The sequence below is a fragment of the Zeus faber genome, assembly GCF_960531495.2.
Source record: "Zeus faber genome assembly, chromosome: 9".
Classification (NCBI taxonomy): Eukaryota; Metazoa; Chordata; class Actinopteri; order Zeiformes; family Zeidae; genus Zeus; species Zeus faber.
In genome coordinates this window covers 26,831,181-26,853,204 of record NC_137197.1, presented here as the reverse complement: position 1 = coordinate 26,853,204, position 22,024 = coordinate 26,831,181, and the positions used below count along the sequence as shown (strand labels likewise).

Sequence of the window (22,024 nt, the reverse complement as noted above, 5' to 3'; positions counted from 1 at the left end):
GATTAGTCACCAAAAAATCTGATGGAGGGGTTGATGACCATATGTCTTAGTTTACACATCATTTCATACAGTGCAAAGATTGGTCTATTCGCGCCACTCACACAAGTCTACTTGTCTTTACTCACACAACAAGATTATTTTAATTATTTAATTTTTTTTTTATGGCCAAAGAGAAGCTCCAAAGAGAGATCAGAAAGCGGAGTGGGATTCGGCTCTGACCCTAATCGAAGGAAACTCAGATGATATTGATCTTCAGCCTCCTGGCTCCCTTTTGGGCTGACCAGATTCATTGTTTTTTTAAGTCTTCTGTCAGAGCAAAGCGCTGCTTAAAATGGAACCCCTGCTGGCCACACTCTCACTCAAACACAAACACAAACACACACACACACATATGCACATACTCACACACCGACCGACACTCATGCATACACAACCCATTTAAGGCGGCGCAGAGCTCCCCTTTGAGTGCTGCGCATCAAACGAATGCTTAGTCTTTAAATGTCAACATGTTGTGTTCATTTTTGAAGAGAGTATTGTGCAGTGCTTCCACTGGAGACGAAAAATGTAATTTCAGCTGAGCAGGGACGTGCGTCGGCCTCGCAGCGTTTCAATCCCCGGTCAGTGGGTGTTTGTGTCTGTACAACAGGGTTCTGGTTCCACTCCGCAGGGACTGCCATTGGGAGTCCTTAACAGATATTTAGCACCAGTTGCTTCCATCTGGCTTCAAGTATCGCTCGGGTGCTTTTTGACATTTTATATTGAGGCTGAGGGGTTTTTCCAACTCTCCTGCCTGTTTGCTTCTCATTCACTCTACTCAAGAGCCTCTAAAGGTTTTTATTATTGTGGGAAACCTCAGTTATATGAGATAAAATGACATGTCATCACCAATTTTCTTTCCTTTTCCAAGGCAATATATATAATATATCTACACAATATAAAGATATCAGGGTTCTTACCAGGTCCGCCAATTGCTTGGAGTGCTTGAATTTTGTCCTCAGAAATGTAACTATTGGAATACCATGAAAATTACCCCCCTTTCTGATGAAGTGCTTGAAAGGTCCTTGAAAATGGGGGGGCGGGGGGGGGGGTGCTTAAAAAAAGTACTTACAAAGCCCTTTCATTTTGTAATGACAGAATGAACTCTGAACTCTATATGTATATCACAATTTCTGCTCATGAATTTGAAATCCCATGTTAGCTACGTCAACCTCATTTCCTTATATTGAAGTATACGGCTATTCATGAATGACCATATAGTCCATATAGGACTATATAAATATGAAATACATTTTTCAAATAAAGCTCCCTCGAATATTTAAGACCTCATATGGCGACACATTTTCACTTCCCATAGATAACAAAAATGTCCATTACTGTATGACAATATTTAACATTATATATACACAATATTATATAATATTATTCAATATAATATGTTACAAAAGTTTAAGTGAAATTTAAGCAGTAAGCTTTTTTTAAGTGTTTACATATTTGTTACTGGTCCCTTCATGTCATTGCTTAAATACAGTCGGTGCATCCGGCAGCCCTTTCATAAAGGGGTCATGATGGTTAATTCATCTATGGGTGCTTTCTGACCCCTCGACCCTCCTTCCCAGGTCTCCATGAGCTGGATGCACTGCAGGACCAGGAGGTGAAGGACTTCCGTTCCAAGATGCTGCGCATCAGCGAGGACAGGATGCAGTGCTTCCAGACCATGACGTGGACAGAGTGGCTGCAGGCCTGTTTCTCCCCGCACCTGGAGGGAATGGCCATCACCGACGGCCTAAGCGACCGGCCAGCCGACCTCAAAATCATCATCCACTTTGACCAGTCTCAGGTGAGCTAGCAGCTTCCCGGGTGACGAGCTGGTGGCTTAATTGCCCCCTATCGGCCCCGCATGGGAAAGTAGTTGGTTTGTCAGTGGATGTTGATTCTACTGTGTCTTTTAAATTAACCCTTTTTAAAGCACAACCGTCAACTTGGCTAGATTCCTGAAATTGATGAAAGATGTAGTTTAAGAAATTACACTTCATGATACACAACCCCTCCAACGCACTTTGGGAACAACGTTGGCGTGAAGTACAGCAAACGCCCTTGGACGCCAAACAAACAACTTTGGCCTTCCACTATGTTTGTGTATCACACCAGTGTAAACACAAGTAACCTTGCCACTTTCTCTGCCCAAAGTTGGTAACTCTGATGGAGGCTGTCACGTGACTGGGGCCCAACTAGCTAGCCATGTGACAATGTTAAGTGGGTCACCACCATCAGTGAAATTATGCCATCCTTTCTGACACACACACACACACACACACACACACACCCACACACACACACCCACAGCTCAAGGGAGTAAAGCCCTCTGATTAAAATGAATCTCTCTCTCTCTCTCTGTCTCTCTCTCACATTTCTGATACAAAAATGTGATTGAATATTAAAACAGATGGTTTTGTCCCAGCCAGTCTTTATATATCAGCTTCAATCAACCTCAGATTCACGTGCGTGGGCACGAACATACCATCTGTTCCACTGTCCTCAGGTGGACATTGGCAGGAAGTCTTTTTTGGGAGGTCAGCCACAATAACCCAGATTAATGACAGGAAGTGTATGGGGACACAGTTGTGTGGTTACCCCGCTCAGGCCGTTATCTCAGTTCTCTGTAGCATTTACGAGATATGCTTTTGTCTGCTACGAAGCCATGGTCTGCTAATCTTGTCCCTCGCTGCAATTTCAAACCTGATGCAGTAGTCGAGTGTCAGACAGGCATGTAATGGTGGGAATGATTCAAATTTTATCTCATAATATTCCCGCATGGCAAGGCCGTTCAAAATAACCTAGCAGGTACTATACACACAGCTGTGGTCTAAAGAGATTCTACATTCACCGAGTGCCTTCTCCCCTGTAGAGAAATGAGATGGAGGGTTGACGTGTATAGACTTGGTCTCGTTGAACCACCAGGGCCAGAATTAAACAATGAATAGAAATGTGGACCCCGCTCTTCAGAGTTTAATCTCAAAAGACTCAAACGGGTGATCCTACACATCACTATCACATAAAGGGGTGCAGGAAAAAATTGAGAATGGTGATTCTGTCTTCTAATATTCACAATAGAAGTTCAGATTCCAAAAAAAGTGTGATAGTGTGGTTTTATGTTCTCCTAAGAACTATAAATTGTTGGTTTGCGTTTGTGACTTTGCGCAAGGGGCGTTCCCTGGAAGTAATGCATTGGAAGCGATGGGTGATCAACATTTTGCGGTTTTATTTCCGATATGTTGGAAAACATTGATCCGCAGCACAAGTCAAATGTGCAAATTCAAAGTTTACCAATTACTATGTGACGCAGTGACAAAATAGCATACACAAACAGTTCATTCAGGTTTGGTGATTTTATTGTCAATTAACAGGGTCATTGTAAAGTTCAGTTTACAGTTTATTTTTAGAGGATCTTGCAATGAGGGAGAGTAATTCCACATTGTGACTCTGTTCCACAGTTCAGTAAGTTCCTCTGTAATAAAATGCTGAGCAGGACATAACTTCAACCCTCTTCTCCTGTCTCTGCGTGGAATGGGGCGGACCGACCAGCTCCTTTTCGGCGCTTTTGTCGGTTTAACAACCCTTGAACAGCAATTCCTCCTTGGCATAAACAAGCTCCAATGCCCTGTCTGCAGCCATGTTTGCTGCTTCACGCTTTTCTTGGTTTACTACTTCCTGCTTCACGCGGTAGTCTCTCTACTGCCGCCCATCATTTCTGAGAATACTGCAACAGACAATGCAAAAATGGAAAATTATGCTACCAGCTTTATCTGTGCAACAGTATTTTCATTATTATTATTATTTTTTTAAATGTTGCCATTTGTACCAGGGCCGCATTGCTGTTTTCAAATTTTTGCAGAGGACTAAACTGCCGGTCACATGTTCATTTCATGCTCAGTACCAAGACACACTCAACTGTTGCATCTGCAGTATGTGTTGAGAGGGTTCATGCTCTAAAAACCTGCGAAGAGGTGATCTACTGATAAGTATATTTTGATATACTTGAAGTTCTTGTTATTTCCATAATTAAAGGCAAATTATAAGTAAATCCAATTTATTCAAGGTTAAAAATGGCAGATTTAAACAACTTTATTGATCCCAAGAAGGGCAATTTATTTGCAGCTCACACAGTCCATACAACTCCATACTCACAGGGAAGGTACAGTAGTTGTATGTCAAAGACAACAGATCAACATACATGGGTCGATAATGAGCAGCAGTAAATAAAATAAAACATTTCTTATGGTTCATATAATAACCCAGTTTAAAAGAATGTAGCAATCATTTAATATCTATTTTATTCTATAGTATTCGACTTACTGCATTACGTTTTAGAACATATTGTGCATAATCACTGGGTGCGTTGCATTGACATTTCACTGCATATATGTATGAAAGTTCGATATGTATGTGACGAATAAACCTCTTGATCTTGATCTGAAATGACTACTATCAGCTTTAAGTAGCTCAATGGCAGAAGGAATCAAGGACTTAGCGTAAGGTTTTGTTCTTCTAAGGGGCACTTTATAGCGCCGGCCTGAGGGCATTATAGTGAATTCACTGGAAAGAACATGGTCAGATTGACTGATAATTCCTTTTGCTTTCTGGGCACCTGTTTCTCCCAAAAGGAGCACAAGTCTCCTTTGATTGTGTGTGTAATATGTTCTTCTTATTTCAAATGGGAAAATGATCGAATTGAGAAATTTTAAATCTAATCATGACCCAAAGAATCTAATTAAAATTGTAAGATTCCCACCCCTACTCACACATGGTCACTACTGGGATGAACGACTTGGAGAAGTGAGGCATCCTGCGAGGGTGGATGTGTGGAGTCTGTAACCTGACGAGTGATTGGAGCCAAAGCCAAGTAATGAAAGGAGGGGGTCGATGGTTGGTTGCTTGCTTGCTTGCTTGCTTGCTTGCTTGCTTGCTTGGTTAAACACTAGATGGCTGCTAAATTCTGGATATGTCGCCTCTCACATGAGGAACGGGCGTATCCTGCGGATGTAGAAATGTCTGTTGTGCTTTTAGATCAACTGGTTGATAGACAGTCTCTGGAGTTGTGTTGGTAAATGCCGCCATGTTTCCTGTTTTTGTGTTTGTGTTCGGTGCCCCAGAAGGAACTGTGAAGAAACTGCTATCTCCCCTTCCCTTTCACTCACAATATTAAAAAATTGTTGTTTAAGCTAGAAAGGTGCCTCAGGCATCAAGCATCAGAAATGCCTTCTGTCACGGAGAGGGAATACCCTCTAACGGGTCACTAGGTGCATGTACTTATTGGCTCTTTTTTTTCTCCATCTTTTTGCACACATGCCTCTGTTATTAAAGCAAAAAGCTTTCATGAATGACTCCTATTGAGTTCTTTAAACAAGCCTTTTCAGAACACGTTTTCGGCAGCAGCAAATGGCCAAGCGTGTGTATTCATGTTATTCCACATATTCCTCTTTCACATATTGCTTATCTTCTGAGCAGGATATGAGCTCGCTCAGAATGCAGGGACAGCGTCACAGCGGCAGATGTTATTTTTGTTCAGCCGACTGACACCGACTGACACTTTAATCAATAAATTGTTCTCCCTTTGTACTCTGTCTCCGTCTGCTGTTTCTCTGTCTGCCTCTGAGCAGGACTCGGCCAGTCTGAAGGTGCTTCCATCCTGCACGCCCACTGAGCTGATGGATCAGGCGCTCAGGAAGTGGCTGACCACCCACGGGTCCGAAGAGGAGGCGCGACGAGGGCCCTACGTGCTAAGGGTCAGCCAACGTCTGGAGTTCCTCTGTGGGGACCACCCCCTCATTCAATACAAGGTTGGTGTAGCCTGCAGTGGACAAGGACTCTGTGACTATTACCCCTATCCCAACCCGGTAACACCCGCTAACACCCGCTAACATCCGGCATTTGTCACCAGAGGGAAAGGAAAAACCTGGGTTTCAGTCCCGGGCCAAATGACCCTGCAATAGACACAGGTTTTAATCGGCTCCACCTCTGATTGGCTCTGATGTGAACAGGACACCCGGCTCGACCCGCAAATTTTTGCCCCTTTACCTCTATGCGATGTGAGATGAAATTCCAGACGCTGGCGCCTAAATAGAGGAATATCTGTGTATCATTCAATCATTTCACATATATATATATATATATATATATATATATATATATATATATATATATATATATATATCTCAGAAGTTATTGACTTTTTTCTGCATGGGGGACTGTGAAATGTTGTGAGTGTGGGGACCACAGCAGAGAACCCCCCACGCTCCCCGCCAGGCTCCAAGTCACTCCAGCATCACCCCAAGCCGAGCCCCACTCCCCGCCACCAAAGGACCGGCCGCATGGAGTATCCATGCTGCTTCTAGTGCAGTGTTGGGTCATTCTTGAACGATCCGATTCTTGTGAACGGCTCAAAATACTTTTTTTTTTTTTTTTCAAGTTTTCCAGTTTTATGTCGTTGTTTGTTTAAATTGCTGTCTCCTCTACTGTTTTGTTCCCAATCATACTCGAACCATGACGCGGCCCTTTTCCGACGTGTTTGTGACATCGAACGTGACGCACCAGAAAAAAATGACATTACTCCTGGCAATGGGAACGGTGTCAATCACCTATTTTTAGCAGGTTGACCCGGGTCTAAAAAAAAAACACGTCAATCCGCTAATCTTGGTGTGAAAACAGTATATGACAATCATGGTGTTGGGCTTTTACAGCAGTTTCTAAAGAAAATGTATTCACAGTAAGAGCCTGAGGGGTTGAATGCAAACCGAGCCCCAACTCAGCCCCCAAAGTTATGTCATCAATTCAACGTTACACTCAATAGGGTCACCCACTGGGTAATAATGGCTCAAAGTGAATACAACAGGGTACACTTGTATCTTCGCACTGCAGAACTCGGTCTCTCAAACTCCATAAGAAGTCCTAGAATGCAATAAATGGCGTCCATGTGACCTCAGCGGTCCAAGGCATGAAAGGCTTGTTATACAAGACCAAGACGTCTTTCACATCAGGTCTGCCCTTGTGAAGTCCTCTTTGTTTACTTATGGATTGAAATGAATCGTCCTTAACTGCCCGGCTCAAGGCTAAAAGAGTTTTTAGGGATGTGTGTAGAAAGGAGAAAAGGGGGTCAGTAATGCATAAAGAACAATGGTGCAATCAGACCAAACCAACTGATCATGATGGTCCTTTCCCATGTAAGAGGCGGTAAGTCGTGGTTATCCTTGTGGTGGAAAACTAAGGAAAAACGGTTGCACACAAGCACTCATTTACTTCCACATTAATACGTAATACTCAATAGGCAGTCATGAGGTTATGGCGATCATTGAAGTGTTTAAATGCGTAACGTTAGTGCGATTAATCCAGGTCGTCAGCCGCCAAGTTTCTCAGCTCAAACACCCCATGTACATCTGTTTCTCTGGTGTGGACATAATGTTTGAGGAGCCCTCCTTACTATTCTATCTTAAATGCACTTTGTTGTTGCAGAACACCGGCTCTCTATTTGTCTTGTTGAGTCAGAAAGCAAGCAGTGACAGGGGGTTGCTTTTCCGTTCCCCCCTCGACCTCTCTCCACTGCATGTGTGTACTAGCTGCATATCTGAAGCATGATCTTATTGTAATTCAAGCATCCGGTATTATTGCTCCAGGATAGATAATTACTAGCTTTGAATGAAATTTGGTTTTATAAAAAAAAAAAGAAAAAAAAAAAGACATTCTGTGGGTCGTATGCATATTTAACACCCCCACTAAAGGGTAAAGCAATTAAAAATGCTTGTCATCTCATCAGTAGACACTGGACTTTCCCATCTATGCAGATCTGTATTTAAAATGGCACATTGTTCTAATGCATTCTCACAATTTCTTGTGCTTGTGTTATGGGAAGCAAAACAAAGCCATGCTCAAGCTAGGGATGGGAGCTAAATCAATATAATCCTTTATCTTCCTACTGCGGTTCCATTCCGTAGTCTGAATATAACCACGAGGAGCCCTGACCTGAAGTGAAGGTCATTTTTGTGATTGTGGAACATGTGCACCAGCGCCTATTTCTGTCTGTATTTGTGACCAATCGGCCACCACTGTACCGTCCCTCACCGCAGTATATCCGGGAGTGCGTGCAAGCGAAGGAGTCTCCCCACCTCACCCTGGTCCTCACCTGCACCGTCGAGGCCATGTTTGAAAAGGAGATCTCTGCCATTGGTGCCGTGGTCACCCGCAAGTCTTCCAACCCTCCTCTACCCCTCCCTCCGAAGAAGAGGGCTCCTACGGTCAGTCTCTCTCTCTCTCTCTCTCTCTCTCTCTCTCTCTCTCTCTCTCTCTCTCTCTCTCTCTCTCTCTCTCTCTCTCTGTCTCTGTGTGTGTGTGTGTGTGTCACCCTGCATGTCTCTTGGCTGTCAGTGCTTGTGTTATCATTCATGGTTTATTAAAATAAGCAACTTTTTACCTTTGTTTTAAGCAAACACTATGTGAATGTGACCATTAACGGTTTTACTTCATTTTGAGCTTGAGTTCTTACTATGCCTTAAGCTGTCTTCAGACAGCTCCTCTGTATAAAGCTGAAAGTCCCTTTAAACCATCCAAGTCTCAACTTGGCCTTGACAGGCTGTGATTGGGCCACTCGGACAGCCATCATATGGCCCATCCCCCGTATATATATACTGAGCCACCGCCTGTCATCCGTCCTCTTTGCTTATTTAGCTCTCCACTGTTGGAAGCAAGCTCTCTTTTCGGAAATTAAGGAATTATTATGATGCTGCGGACTTGAAGACATGTTCCGGCTGTGACTCGCACATGACATGCGGGGGTTCTCGCCCGTTGCGTCCGCTGTCTCGGCCATGCACACGCAGCGGTGGCGCAGTCGGACTTGTTTTTCTGCGTCGACTGCTTGAGTTGCCGCTGGAGGTCATCCGCCAATCGGGCCTGACATCTATGGTCCCAAGCCCAGTCGCCCCCGTACTGCCAACAGGCATACTAGCGTCTTGGTGAAGAGCTAAGAGGGGGAATTGGTTCTGCCTCCTGGGGCTTTGTTTCAAGGCCGTGCTCCCCGGCCTCTCTTGATCTCCCTTAGCACCTATGCCAGGGGGATCAGGAGGAGATGGCCGCGCATCACGAGTTGCGTGATCCGGTGGGCTCCGAAGTGGAGGTGGAGGGGGAAGTAGAAGAGCCACGTGAGGAGGCACAAGGTGCGACTCACAAACCATCCCAGGGGACTTTCCACCAGGAGCTGCTGCGCCTCCTGGAGCGAGCTGTGGCGAAGCTGGGGATCCCATGGGCTGTCCTTGAACATGCAGCTCCCTCCAGTCCGGGGCGTATTTTACGGAGGCTAAGGATCTGCACCTGGGTCCACTCCCGGTGCTGGAGGATTTCAAGAAGGTAAGGTTGTCGTGGGGGGCTCATCAGAAGAAGTGCTCCCCCATCCAGGGGTTCAGCCAGTGGTCGACCCTGGACACCAAACCCCAGTTGGGACACTTGGCGATGCCCCCCTGGTGGAATCCGTAGCTGCCCACCTGTGCTCCTCCCTCACCTCGGAAAAGTCTCAGCTGCTGTCCCAGGTGTGTAGGCAGACCGCTAATCTGGCCGCGAAGTCCTACAAGGTCGCGGGGCAGGCTGCAGCACTGCTCAACAACATCTGCCTACTGAAGGCCTACCAGGCCAGCCTCTTACAGAACCTGGAGAGGAGTGCGACCCCCAAGACCTACATGGAACTGCGCAAAGCCACCGACTTCTGCCTCACGATGGCCAAAGGAGCAGCACATGTTGCATGTTGTGTGATGGGGTTAACCATGGTTATGTACCGCCGCCTGTGGCTGAACCTGTCTCACATATCTTAGAAGGAGAACACCAGGTTCCTGGATGCTCCGGTCAAGGTGTTGGGCCTTTTTTTCGGGCCCATTGTGGACTCATGACCCACAAGTTTGAGCAGCACCAAAAGGTGTCCGTGGCATTGAAATGCTTCATGCATTTAAGGACCCTGTGACTCGTCAGGGGGGTGTCCACTCCCTAGCCATGCATCAGGTTGCATCAAGGATTTTGCTGTGGGCCCAATCCCACCTCTGTTCCCTGTCGGCATATCACATTCAGGGCAGGCAGAACCTGGGAGCAGACTTATTATATATCAAGGGACCTGCCGCAAGCTTCAGATTGGTGCATATATTTGCTGGTCAAGGACATGATCTGGCATTGATTGGGCTGAGCCAAGGTGAAGCTGTTCGCTTCACGACACAAGACTCGTTGTCCTCTAAGGTACTCCATTCTGAACAACGACCCTCCGTTGGGTCACGGTGCCATGGCTCACCGCTGGCCCTAGGCTCTCGTTTGTATGCATTCCCTCGCCTCCCACTGTTGCAGCAGGTGCTGGACAAGGTGAGGGACAGGGTGGAACTGGTTCTGGTGGCACCTTGGTGGTCGAAACAGACTTGGTTCGCGGACCTGAGGTCCCTCATTGTGGGTACGCCGTGGGTGCTCCCACTTCGGCCGGACCTCCTGACTGAGGCAGTGAGGGAAGTCTTCCATCCTGCCCCCCACCAGTGAAAACTGGTCATCTGGTCCAGCCCTCAAGGTATACCTGGCTGCAATGTCATCCTGTCATAATGGAGTGGATGGCAAACCAACCGGCAGTCACACTTTGGCATCCAGGTTCATGCAGGGCAGGCACCAGCTATGCCCGCGGGCGCGGCCGCTGACTCCGAAATGGGATTTGGTTTTTGTGTTAAATGGTTTAACGAAACCTCCATTCCAACCCCTCTAGGAGGTGGGATTAAAGTTTTTGTCATCGACGTCAACACTGCTTCTAGCACTTGTCTCTGCAAAATGTGTACAAAATAAAGAACAAAAAAGCGGGATTCAAATTGACCACGATTGATCGCTCTTCATTTTCTCCTCCCCCTTTGGGTCTTAGGAGGATAAGAGTCTGCAGTCTGTGCAGTCTTTTTCGACTTTGCCCTCACATTTCCGCCAGGTCCTCAGAGCCGCAGACACCGCTCCCTCCACCAGGGGCGTCGCTCTTTGATTTGCGTCTCCGTCTATAGGTCAGAATGGAGTTGGCACTCAATAGCGAGTCCTCCTGCGGACTTAGTTGGCCGCCGCCGTTGTGATCATATCCCCCCGGCAAGGCGCTGTTTTGAAAAGCTTGTAATATAGCAGTGGTGTCAATCACTTAGTTATTTTGAAAATGTTATTTATTAAAGGAAGAAAGTGGATAAATAAATAAGTAGAGGAATTGGAAAAATATTTGCGGGCAAAAAAATTGTACGATTCTCAAGATGCACTAACCCTGGTCAGACAGCAACGGCCGTCTTCGAAAGGAATGGAATCTTATTTTGCTCTTTTGAAACCATTTATTGACAGACCGTTCTTGTGGTGTTAGAGTCCGTGGAGGCACATGACGCTGACACATGCCAACATGCAACAGAATACAGTACAAACACCAAGAAGAGGGGCGACATCACTGCAACATTTTCACATGAAAGTGAACATTAGCCATGTACTCACTAGCCCATTGTCACCACACACACACTCACACACGCACACTGAAAGGCAGTGAGTAGCAGGAAGTGTGCTAGTTAGTCATGTTGGTCGGCTGCAGGCAAGGCCCGATCATGTGATGGTGTTTGTCCTGCCTGCCGACTGCTGACCCTCGCAAATCTGTGTTGGACATCGGAATGACCTGTCTGACTGTGTGCGTGCGTGTGCGTGTGTGTGTGTGTGTGTGTGTGTGTGTCGCACACATGATCACAGTGAATAACAGACTGAATTGTTATTCTATTCTAGATTCTAGTATTTCTAAACAGTTTGTTGCGTTGTTCTTACAGTAAATAAGGCAGCCTCCCGCTCAACCATTACAAAATCGTACTTTCTCTCTCTCTCTCTCTCTCCACCGCCCTCTCTCCGCAGCAAGTACAGACGTGTGTGTGGGACGTGTCTAGCCAGTTTAAGATAGTCCTCCTAACAGGCAGCAAGGTGAATGCAGAGGAAACTGCCAAGGTAAAGTCTCACCAGCTTTGCTCACATCCATGAAATGGCACCACGTTTATTTTTTTTTTCGACCATAGTTTTCTAAAATACACACAAACCTACACAGCTCCATCAGTGCTAAGGGGTTTTGCTGCTTGTCGGGTTTAGGTAGCTTTACGGGGTGTTCCAAATCAATCACCCGTACACTAATCCTATGTACTTTTCACTAAGTAGTAGTGGGTACAGTAGCCTAGTAGTAGACTATTGAGCATTTAGTTGGCAAAGAAACATTTCCAGCCTTTGGTGCTGTAAAACCACTTTGGGGTATTTTCGCTTTTGCCTTTCTGAGGTGAGCTATACAAAGACAGCCTAGTTAGTCCGCTACATAATATACAAGTAATCTGTTTTGAAGACAGCCTGCCTCACACTTGCACTATGTGAAGGAAATTTATATTGTAACTCCCATTCAGAAACATGGTAAATGTCCAGCTGTTCAAACTTCTCGTTGTATTTTGTGATGCAAAACCTAGACGCAGTTCATCCAATGGTCACCAGGGGGGAGTATCTGACTATCGGATAAAATTATGGACTGTGTGAAGAAGGCTTTAGAGTTGAACCAGGCCCTCACTGTCCCCTCGGCCCTCAGGTCCAGGTGCGGGCGGGGCTATTTCACGGCACAGAGCTGCTCTGCAAGCCGGCGGTGAGCAGCGAGAGCAGCGGCCGCTCCGAGCACGCCTGGAGCGACGGAACGCTGGAGTTCGACATCTCCGTCTGCGACCTGCCACGCATGACTCGCCTCTGCTTCGCTGTCTACGCCGTCATGGACAAGGTCAAGAAGCAGAAGTCCACCAAAAACACCCACCTCAACAAGTACCAGACCATCCGCAAGGCTGGAAAAGTGGTGAGCGACGGGGACACTTTGGTATCCGCTAGTTCCACATTCACCCATCTAAAAAGTCCTTGAATTTATTTTTGGAATGCCAGAATAAACCCTGATCCCAATGTCAGTGACTTGGCTTGTCCTTATTTTTTCTACTTTATCTCTCCTTGTCCCCCGCCTCTGCCCCCACACTTTTTGTACCAGCACTACCCTATAGCCTGGGTGAACACCATGGTGTTTGACTACAAAGGCCAGCTAAAGACTGGAGATATCATCCTGCACAGCTGGTCCTCATTTCCTGGTATGTAAGACACACACACACACACACACACACACACACACACACACACACACACACACACACACACACACACAATCTCCAGTCATTTATACATTGTAACCATCAACCATCTCAACCAAGTCTTTTGCTGAACTGCTGCTGACCTGTTGCTCCTCCTGTGAAGGAACTGAAAAATCCAGCTTGCTCATACTATATGTTGTTGAGAGGACTTCTTCTTGGAATAAAACAATTTCTACTGTGTGCCTGCCATGTGTGTTTGTGTGTGGCCCAGATGAGCTTGAAGAGATGCTGAACCCCATAGGAACCATCCAAACAAACCCCTACACTGAGAACGCTACGGCCCTGCACGTTCACTTCCCAGAGTACTCAATGCACTCCATCATCTTTCCCCCCTTCGACAAGGTCAGTACGTACACACACACACACACACACACACACACACACACACACACACACACACACACACACACACACACACACACACAAACGAACACATACACACACACAGCTTAGTGCCTGCTGATGGCCACCTGTCTAAACATGTACAGTATGAATACATTTCATAGGTACACAATGGCCGCCGAGAATAACTCTGTACAGTTGTTATTTATCACTCATTGTCTGGACTGTGGCTGTCTCTTTTAAAGATTGGCTGCAGGTGAAACAGGGTTTTTAATAATGTCCCTTGAGGTGCTTGAAGTGCTTCAATTTTGTCCTCAGAAAGTCGTGGCATACCTTGAAAATAGCCAGTGTGTGGAAGTGCTTGAAAAGTCCTTGAAAACAATGCGGTAATTGAAAACCTGTAACATTACCCCCTGGTTTTGTTATTCTAATACGTAATGTAATATAAATGTTCCAGAATCGCTTTAACAGCACAGAAGATGCCAGGGAAATGTACATTAAATCCAGCGTAGTTGGAAATAGACACTTAAAATAGTAGATGACAATGAGACAAATAATAGATATCTACATAAGATATACTAATAAAAACAATAGACAATGAAACTAAGTTTATATAATATTTTAATTAATAAAGATCACATTGAAAATGTTTTTGATTCAAGGAGTAAAGTCCTTCAATTGAGTTTTGTAATGCCAGAATGAACCCCGTCTGCCAGCATAATACGCCCGCACCCTCAGTGATGCATGTTCCTCACTTTGTCTCCCCGCAGATCCTGGAAAAGGCTGCGGAGATCGCCAAAGCCAACGACTGCGCATCCATGGTGAGTGGGCAAAACGCACATGCACTTTCCCACATGTCCGAAAAAGACGCGATCTGCTGCGAGAAGGAGAGCGGACATAAGCAGCCCCCTCCAACACATGCATGCACTCACAAATGCATTCCTCTCATCCCTCACACTTCACAGGCTCAATTTCCTCAGAATAGGTTTTTTTTTTTTTTGGACAGCTTTTGTAAGCTTCCTAGGAAGCACATTGCAGTCATCATTCGACAGTTATGACTGAAGAATATATGTTGATCCCCCACAAACCCAGTGTCTGTGATCATATTACACCCATACGTTTTCTCATCTGATCCCCCCACCCCCCTCACTAAAAAGCTATTGTGGAGTGGGTAGCAGCCTGTTATGCAAGTCTGATGCTTTCCCGGGGCATGCCAGAACATGAGCCAAGTGTGTGTGAGAGTGTGTATCTCTGCTTGTCCTTTGGTGCAAGTAGTCCAAGTACATTGTCTGAATGTAGATGTAATCACCTCCTAGAACTTTGTATGAGGCCTATTGTGCTCCAGTAAAGGTCACGGTCATTCCTCATCTTTTGTTTTTGTAAGGTTTTTTTTACGGTGCGTTAAGCTGAGGGCACAGTTGGAATGGCTCTTGTACAATGCTACCATCTTGTGGGCTCTCTTCCTGGCAGTCATCCGTCTTTTCTTCCATCAATTTATCCTCGTCCTTCAATCACCGTTCTCCTTTCAGCCACGCCATCTTTCTGTCCTCTCTCTCTCAGGGACGCGGCGGTAAGAAGTTCCACATTGAGCTGAAGGAGATCATGGAGCGCGACCCTCTCTCCCAGCTGTGTGAGAACGAGAAAGACCTGATTTGGACACTACGCCATGACTGCCACGAGAACTTCCCCCAGTCACTACCCAAGCTGCTTCTCTCTGTCAAATGGAGCAAACACGAGGACATGTCCCAGGTTAGCTGTAGACCCGTACTTTGAGATGGGATGAAAGAGTGTGTGTGTGTGTGTGTGTGTGTGTGTGTGTGTGTGTGTGTGTGTGTGTGTGTGTGTGTGTGTGTGTGTGTGTGTGTGTGTGTGTGTGTGTGTGTGTGTGCGCGCGCGTGTGTCGCTCTCGGTCACCACTCCGCAACCATTATCTCGCTATGTATATCTTTCTACTATAAAACTACAATAATATAGTCATCACTTCTCCCTGTTTTACAGATGCTTGGTGAGATCCAATATTTTAAAGTCTTTGATTAATTTAAGATGAGTTAGTTCTAGACTAGGAAGTCCTAGCCTAAGGTCATTAAGGACTAGTCAGCTCCTGTCTGGTCTTGGTGCTGGTCTCTCATCATCATTGAAATAGTCAATATTGCAAAGGTCGACCTGGAGGCCCACATCCAATAATCCAAAGAATAAACTGCCTTTAGCTAGGTTTAATTTAAGCCTTCACTTTGATCTAGTTTTATCTTTCTTCTGGAAATCAGATTTTTTCTGAGTCTGAGACTATTCTAAACCATGACTGAAAAAGGCCATTTCAGTTAGTCCAGATTAAAAGTGTGATTGAGCCTCAGATTAGGCCTAACCGGTGTCTGCGAAATTGCCCCTTTGACATTTAGCAGACGCTTTGGTCCAAAGCGACTTAGGCTCAGTACAATTGTCATTAGTAGTCAAACATCACAGTCTTTGTCAACAAAAGCAAGGAGCATAAATCTCGGCATTATTTCAGGGGGAGGGTAGAAGGGAGTGAAGGTCATTACAAGTTGGAGCGGTCAGCGCAGTGTGACCTCAAGTCAGAAATTCAGCCATTCTGAAGGGTGCTGAATTCCACGTCTTTGCTATTGACTCCTGAAGAACCTGTAGCGCCCTCATCGGTGTCTTTCTCTCTGCGTCTGCCTCCAGCTCCAGGCGCTGCTTCAGATTTGGCCCAAACTGAGTCCAAGAGATGCTCTGGAGCTGCTGGACTTCAACTACCCCGACCAGTACGTCAGGGAGTACGCTGTTCGCTGCCTGCAGGATATGAGGTTAATATATATATATACACACAAACACACACGTTGTCTTCTATGTTGTTCTTTATTCACCTTATTCATTTCGCTATCACCTATACATCTTAACCTCTCCTTACGCCATTCTTTCCAAATCATATTCTGCTGCCGTCTGACTACAAGGGAGCCCCACATGAGCTAAGGGGATGAATGCAGCACAAAGCTGTCCCATTGTTGTTACCTTTCCAAAAGCTTCAATGCTACACAGTAGAGTTAGTCACTCAAAATGGGAAGAACACGTGCTCATGCTTTTCTCTTTGTCTGTGGAACTTTTCCGGCGCTCCCCCAGTGATGAAGAGCTCTCCCAGTACTTGTTGCAGCTGGTGCAGGTGTTGCGCTACGAGCCTTACTACGACTGCGCCCTCACCCGTTTCCTCTTGGACCGCGCCCAGCGCAACCGCAAGATAGGACACTTCCTGTTTTGGCACCTTCGGTGTGTGAGTGTGTGGCAAAGAAACAAAACGAAAGTTATGCTGTTTGCTCACGTTTACATCAGAGAATGTGTCAAGGACTTCACCAACAGGAGCCTGTCATTTCTGTTTTGTTTCTCTTTCTTGAAGGCCAGTGTTCTCACTTTCTCGCCTCTGCTGCCCCCTACAGGTCAGAGATCCACATGCCGGCGGTTTCTGTCCAGTTCTCCCTGATCCTCGAAGCCTACTGTCGAGGCAGTATCCCTCATATTGAGGTCCTTAAAAAACAGGTATGTCACACACACACATACACACACACACACACAAACTCAAACAACATGTCTATCACACTTCTTTCTGTGACATACAATCTCCCAGATGCATTCATCCATTCAGCTGTTAATGCCCCTGTCCCTTATGGTGCTATTTCCATCCCTGCAGGACCACAATAGCAGCAGTCTATTGTCAGCCCTGACATGAATTATTTTTAGTCTGTCACAGTGACAAGAGCCTGACCTTCTAGCCCTTACCCCTAACCCCAGCAAAATGTCGGACATTGGAGGACATTCACTCCTCTGGGCACTTCCCCCCATTTCCTTTTCAGCACTGTCTATCATCCCGCTGCTTCCTGTTTTTTGAACACACACACACACACACACACACACACACACACACACACACACACACACACACACACACACACTCACTCTGCGGGAGATGACGGCAATGCTGACATGACAATGAGCTTAGCTGTCAATAATGGCAACGAGAGGGCAGAGTCCTTTAATCTACCAATCACTGAAATGGAGCGTAAACTAAATGATCGCACCGTGCGTCATATTTACTGGTTTACCCAATTATAGGATGTGCCTGGTATGATGTTGCATATGGGTGATATTGTATTTGCTATTATATAACTGCTCTTAGTACACATATGCAATAACATGTTCTGTATTCATAAGTATGCCGTTTTGACCAGAAAACAAAGTCACTGTAGCTTTGGGTTACATATTTATCCCTCCTGTGTCATTTTCCCCCCTTTATAAACTACAATCTTAATATTAGCTTTGACCTTTATAATTTAGGATCAACAATTAGCCGATTTATGTCTTAAAGTCCTGTTTGTTTGTTCCTTCTGCCAGGTGGAAGCTCTGAGCAAGCTCAAGTCCGTCAACGAGCTCATCAAGCTAGGCACCATCAAGACTGCTCGCAGTAAGACCAAGGAGGCTATGTTGACCAAGGAGGCCATGATGACCTGTCTCAGGCAGAGCGGCTACTCGGAGACCCTGTCGGACCTCAACTCCCCTCTCAACCCTAGTGTCCAGCTCTCTGGCATCAAGTAAGGAAGAGGAAGAATGGCTATTTTTTTTTTTCTCTCTGTCTACAGTAGAGACCATGTTAGTGTTCAGATTTCAGTCATCCGAGAAAGACTCTTGTCAGACGTGTTTAAGTGGTGGTCATTAGACCAATTGAAAGGGTTTTTTTCAGGGCTTCAGCTCAACATTAGGCAGTTGGTACTGTAGCTTTGTGGCTGGAGGTTATCAGTCAAAGGCTAATGGAGAGGTGGAAGACTCTCAGGGGAATTTTAACATTTATCAACAATTCTCCCTCTCCGGCGTATGACAGTGTGGAGAAGTGCCGCTACATGGACTCCAAGATGAAGCCTCTATGGATTGTTTACAACAACAAGCTGCTGCGCGGGGAAACCCTGGGCATCATCTTCAAGAATGGAGACGGTAGGGACGAAAGGCGGGAAGGGGATGGGGGAGTCGACAGCCTTTTTATTCGCTTTGAAAATGTTTAATCGACACGTTCAGAAATGTGGAGTTTTCATACCTTAACTCCTTGTTCTCTCTCTTGGCTTCCCCCTCATGTCACAGACTTGAGACAGGATATGTTGACGCTCCAGATTTTGAGGTTAATGGATCTCCTATGGAAGGAGGCTAATCTAGACCTCAGGTGAGATGTGTGTGCGGGTGCGTGTGTGCGTGTGTGTGTGTGTGTGTGCGCGTGCTGCCATATGTGTATGGGTCTGTGTGTGCACATGGCTTCAGATGGACTGTGTGGGGTTTATTTGTTCCTGCGCTCTGCAGGGAAGGGGAAGCACTGCGGTGGGGTACAGAAGGGGGGGGGGGGGGGGTCGGCACTAAATTACCCCCTGCTAGTTTAACCTCTAACCCCTAAACACCCTAGACACCTATACCACACACACACACACACACTCTGCTTTACACCATAATCAGATCCACACTTGCACCCTTATTAAATCTCCCTCTCGCATTCTCTCTGCCCCCTCCCCTGAACACCACAACATCTGGAGCTGAGTGGTGGACGGGGCTTGTTTTGACAGTTGAGCTGAAGGGCGGGCTGGGGTTTAGAGAGACAAAGGTTCAAAGAGTGGGTCGGGGTGAGGACAACAAAAATGGAAATGTCCACAACAGAACCATGATGATCCTGTGTGTGTGTGTGTGTGTGTGTGTGTGTGTGTGTGTGTGTGTGTGTGTGTGTGTGTGTGCGTGTGCGTGCGCGTGCCTTTCTGCCCCGCAATTGCCCAAAAACGGCGCTGTGACTCCATTGTAACTTGACAGCAGCTGTCCGTACGCGTGCTTCTCATTCACGAAAAACCCCGCTTCGGACAAATGGATGTCGTCGTAGGTTTCGAAGGCATTTTGTCTGCATCGAGATGCCGATGCCTTTATTCTTCCTCATACCAGACCTGTGTGAAGTTGCCATTCAATTCCATTCAAAGCCCCTGTGTTAGACCAGAAGAATATGTACATGGCAAAATAAACCCACACTGCCCTCGAGTGGCCACGGAGAGAAACCCAGCCTCACCTTTTTTAAAGGGCTCGTTGTATGTTTACTCATCTCATTTTAAGTCAGTTAGGATGGAAAGTGCCTGCATAGAAGTTATTCCAATACAATGGTGGCTCCCATTTCAGCTGAAAAGTTATATTTCTCAAAAGTGACATCAGACGTCTTCGTGGACATTAATGCCAAAATCCTTTATGGAAATCATTAGAACCCCCCCCCACGACACACACACGTGTGGTCAAGGAGGACTCCCATGTACATTTTCCCTTTTCCATTGAGTGAAAACCCTTTTTAATAATGGTTCCCATGTATTGACATTCTTTCGCTAGTGTTGTGTTTATTTTTTAATGAGCCTCTCTACCATTGATTTCTTGATGATAGATTTATAGTGAAGAAGTAAAAACAGCAAAAGCCAATTATCGTGTGACTATGATGTCGTGTGATTAACGTGTACGAGACCGTACTGCATCAGTAACCAATACATCGATTTTCCCAGAGCTCTCCGGGATACTGCCAACAGCTGTTGAATGTGAGCGATCAATCAACTCCAAGAGCAGCCGAAATGGGCCTTAAATCTCTTGACCTCCTTTTCTACGTGCCGTGCAGGATTGTGCCTTATGGTTGCTTAGCAACGGGCGACCGGGCCGGGTTGATTGAGGTCGTTTCGTCGGCCGACACCATCGCTAACATCCAGCTGACCAGTAGCAACGTGGCGGCGGCCGCGGCCTTCAACAAGGACGCTCTGCTCAACTGGCTCAAGGAGAAAAACTCTGGGTAAGACCTCACTTGGCCCACCAGCCCCTCCTCTTCACGGATCTCATTAATATAGTTGCAATAATTCATCTCCATTTTGCATGTTGTTTGTAGTCCTAGCGATGCCCTGGATCGAGCCATCGAAGAGTTCACCCTGTCGTGCGCAGGCTACTGTGTAGCCACCTACGTCCTGGGGATCGGAGACCGCCACAGCGACAACATCATGGTCCGCAGCACCGGCCAGGTCAGAGCGGCGGCGTGTTACGGAGTATTTAGAAAAACGCTCCGTCTGGTTCTGTGCGCTCATGAGGCTTTTGTGTCCGTCCATCAGCTCTTCCACATAGATTTTGGCCACATCCTGGGCAACTTCAAGTCCAAGTTCGGCATCAAGAGGGAGCGCGTGCCCTTCATCCTCACGCACGACTTCATCCACGTCATCCAGCAGGGAAAGACGGGCAACACAGAAAAGTTTGGCAGGTTTGTTCATCATTATTTCAGTGTTTCAGTGTCAGTGCAGTGTGATTATATAGACAAATATACCATAAAACAAACCTCAACATAAACAAACCTTAACATTAAACTACAATAGAGGATATGAATGGTATGAAGCTAAAAGACTGTAAAAAGCACTTATCTCTAGCAAATACACTATTTGATCGAAATTGGGAAGCAGTAAATGGCTTTAATTAAAGACTTAATTAGAGATTCAAATTGTCCGAGACCTCCCGATTTAATACATTTCCATTCTTAGGTGACTTTACAAATATTTTTCTGATTAACACAGTATCACGTGTGTGTGTGTGTGTGTGTGTGTGTGTGTGTGTGTGTGTGTGTGTGTGTGTGTGTGTGTGTGTGTGTGTGTGTGTGTGTGTGTGTGTGTGTGCGTGCGTGCGTGCGTGCGTGCGTGCGTGCGTGCGTGCGTGCGTGCGTGATTATATACACACATGAACAAACATACTGTACTCACATGCATATGATATTTTGAATCACGTTTTATTTGAAGCCAAAATGTTATACAAACCAAGAAGGGGCCAATACCGCCAAGTAATCAAAATGTCATAACATTCAGCTCGCGGTACTCGCAACTAAAGAAATCTACCGTAAATATTTATTCACGGGAGTCCCGATTTTTCCACGCGTTTATTTTTATTTACCCCCTCCAGTTTCCGTCAGTACTGCGAGGACGCCTATCTAATCCTGAGGAAGAACGGGAACCTCTTCATCACCCTGTTTGCACTCATGCTGACCGCTGGACTGCCTGAGCTCACCTCCGTCAAAGACATTCAGTACCTGAAGGTATCGCACCAAAATATAGTGCATATATACTGGTATATTAGTCCTTATGAACATGTTATTACACGGCTCTGTGGAACACTTGACTCTGACTGGTCAGCCGCAGCAATAAGCGCTCAGTTATCTCTGATTAATGACGGTTAGGCGACCGCTTCTCTGGATTCATGTTCAATGCCGACACTAGCGAGTGGTGGCATCCTGTGATGCTACACAGAAACTACCATGGGAGACTTGAGATGAATGTAGGTGTGTCCAATTTCACATTGACAGCAGTTATTAGTTTAGTCAGATGTAGGCCTATTTTGTAGTGCGAATAGTTTCCTACGTTGTTACGGAATTATTTTTCTTAGCCGAAGCTCCTAAACTAGGCATAGTA

The 22,024-nt window shown here is 45.9% G+C and overlaps 1 protein-coding gene across 1 annotated transcript in view; it reads left to right on the top strand.

The window, feature by feature from the left end:
* Positions 1-22,024, top strand: part of pik3cb (phosphatidylinositol-4,5-bisphosphate 3-kinase, catalytic subunit beta) — a 49,351-nt gene that overhangs the window by 25,248 nt on the left and 2,079 nt on the right. The window contains exons 5-23 of the mRNA XM_080006456.1: positions 1,617-1,837; positions 5,658-5,837; positions 8,118-8,285; positions 11,911-12,000; positions 12,617-12,871; positions 13,055-13,151; positions 13,423-13,553; positions 14,324-14,374; positions 15,114-15,302; positions 16,233-16,354; positions 16,668-16,811; positions 16,979-17,078; positions 17,931-18,127; positions 18,415-18,524; positions 18,669-18,747; positions 20,209-20,376; positions 20,470-20,599; positions 20,687-20,832; positions 21,519-21,651. Of these exons, the coding sequence (XP_079862582.1) occupies positions 1,617-1,837; positions 5,658-5,837; positions 8,118-8,285; positions 11,911-12,000; positions 12,617-12,871; positions 13,055-13,151; positions 13,423-13,553; positions 14,324-14,374; positions 15,114-15,302; positions 16,233-16,354; positions 16,668-16,811; positions 16,979-17,078; positions 17,931-18,127; positions 18,415-18,524; positions 18,669-18,747; positions 20,209-20,376; positions 20,470-20,599; positions 20,687-20,832; positions 21,519-21,651 (2,711 nt within the window). The remainder of the gene's footprint in view (positions 1-1,616; positions 1,838-5,657; positions 5,838-8,117; positions 8,286-11,910; positions 12,001-12,616; positions 12,872-13,054; positions 13,152-13,422; positions 13,554-14,323; positions 14,375-15,113; positions 15,303-16,232; positions 16,355-16,667; positions 16,812-16,978; positions 17,079-17,930; positions 18,128-18,414; positions 18,525-18,668; positions 18,748-20,208; positions 20,377-20,469; positions 20,600-20,686; positions 20,833-21,518; positions 21,652-22,024) is intronic.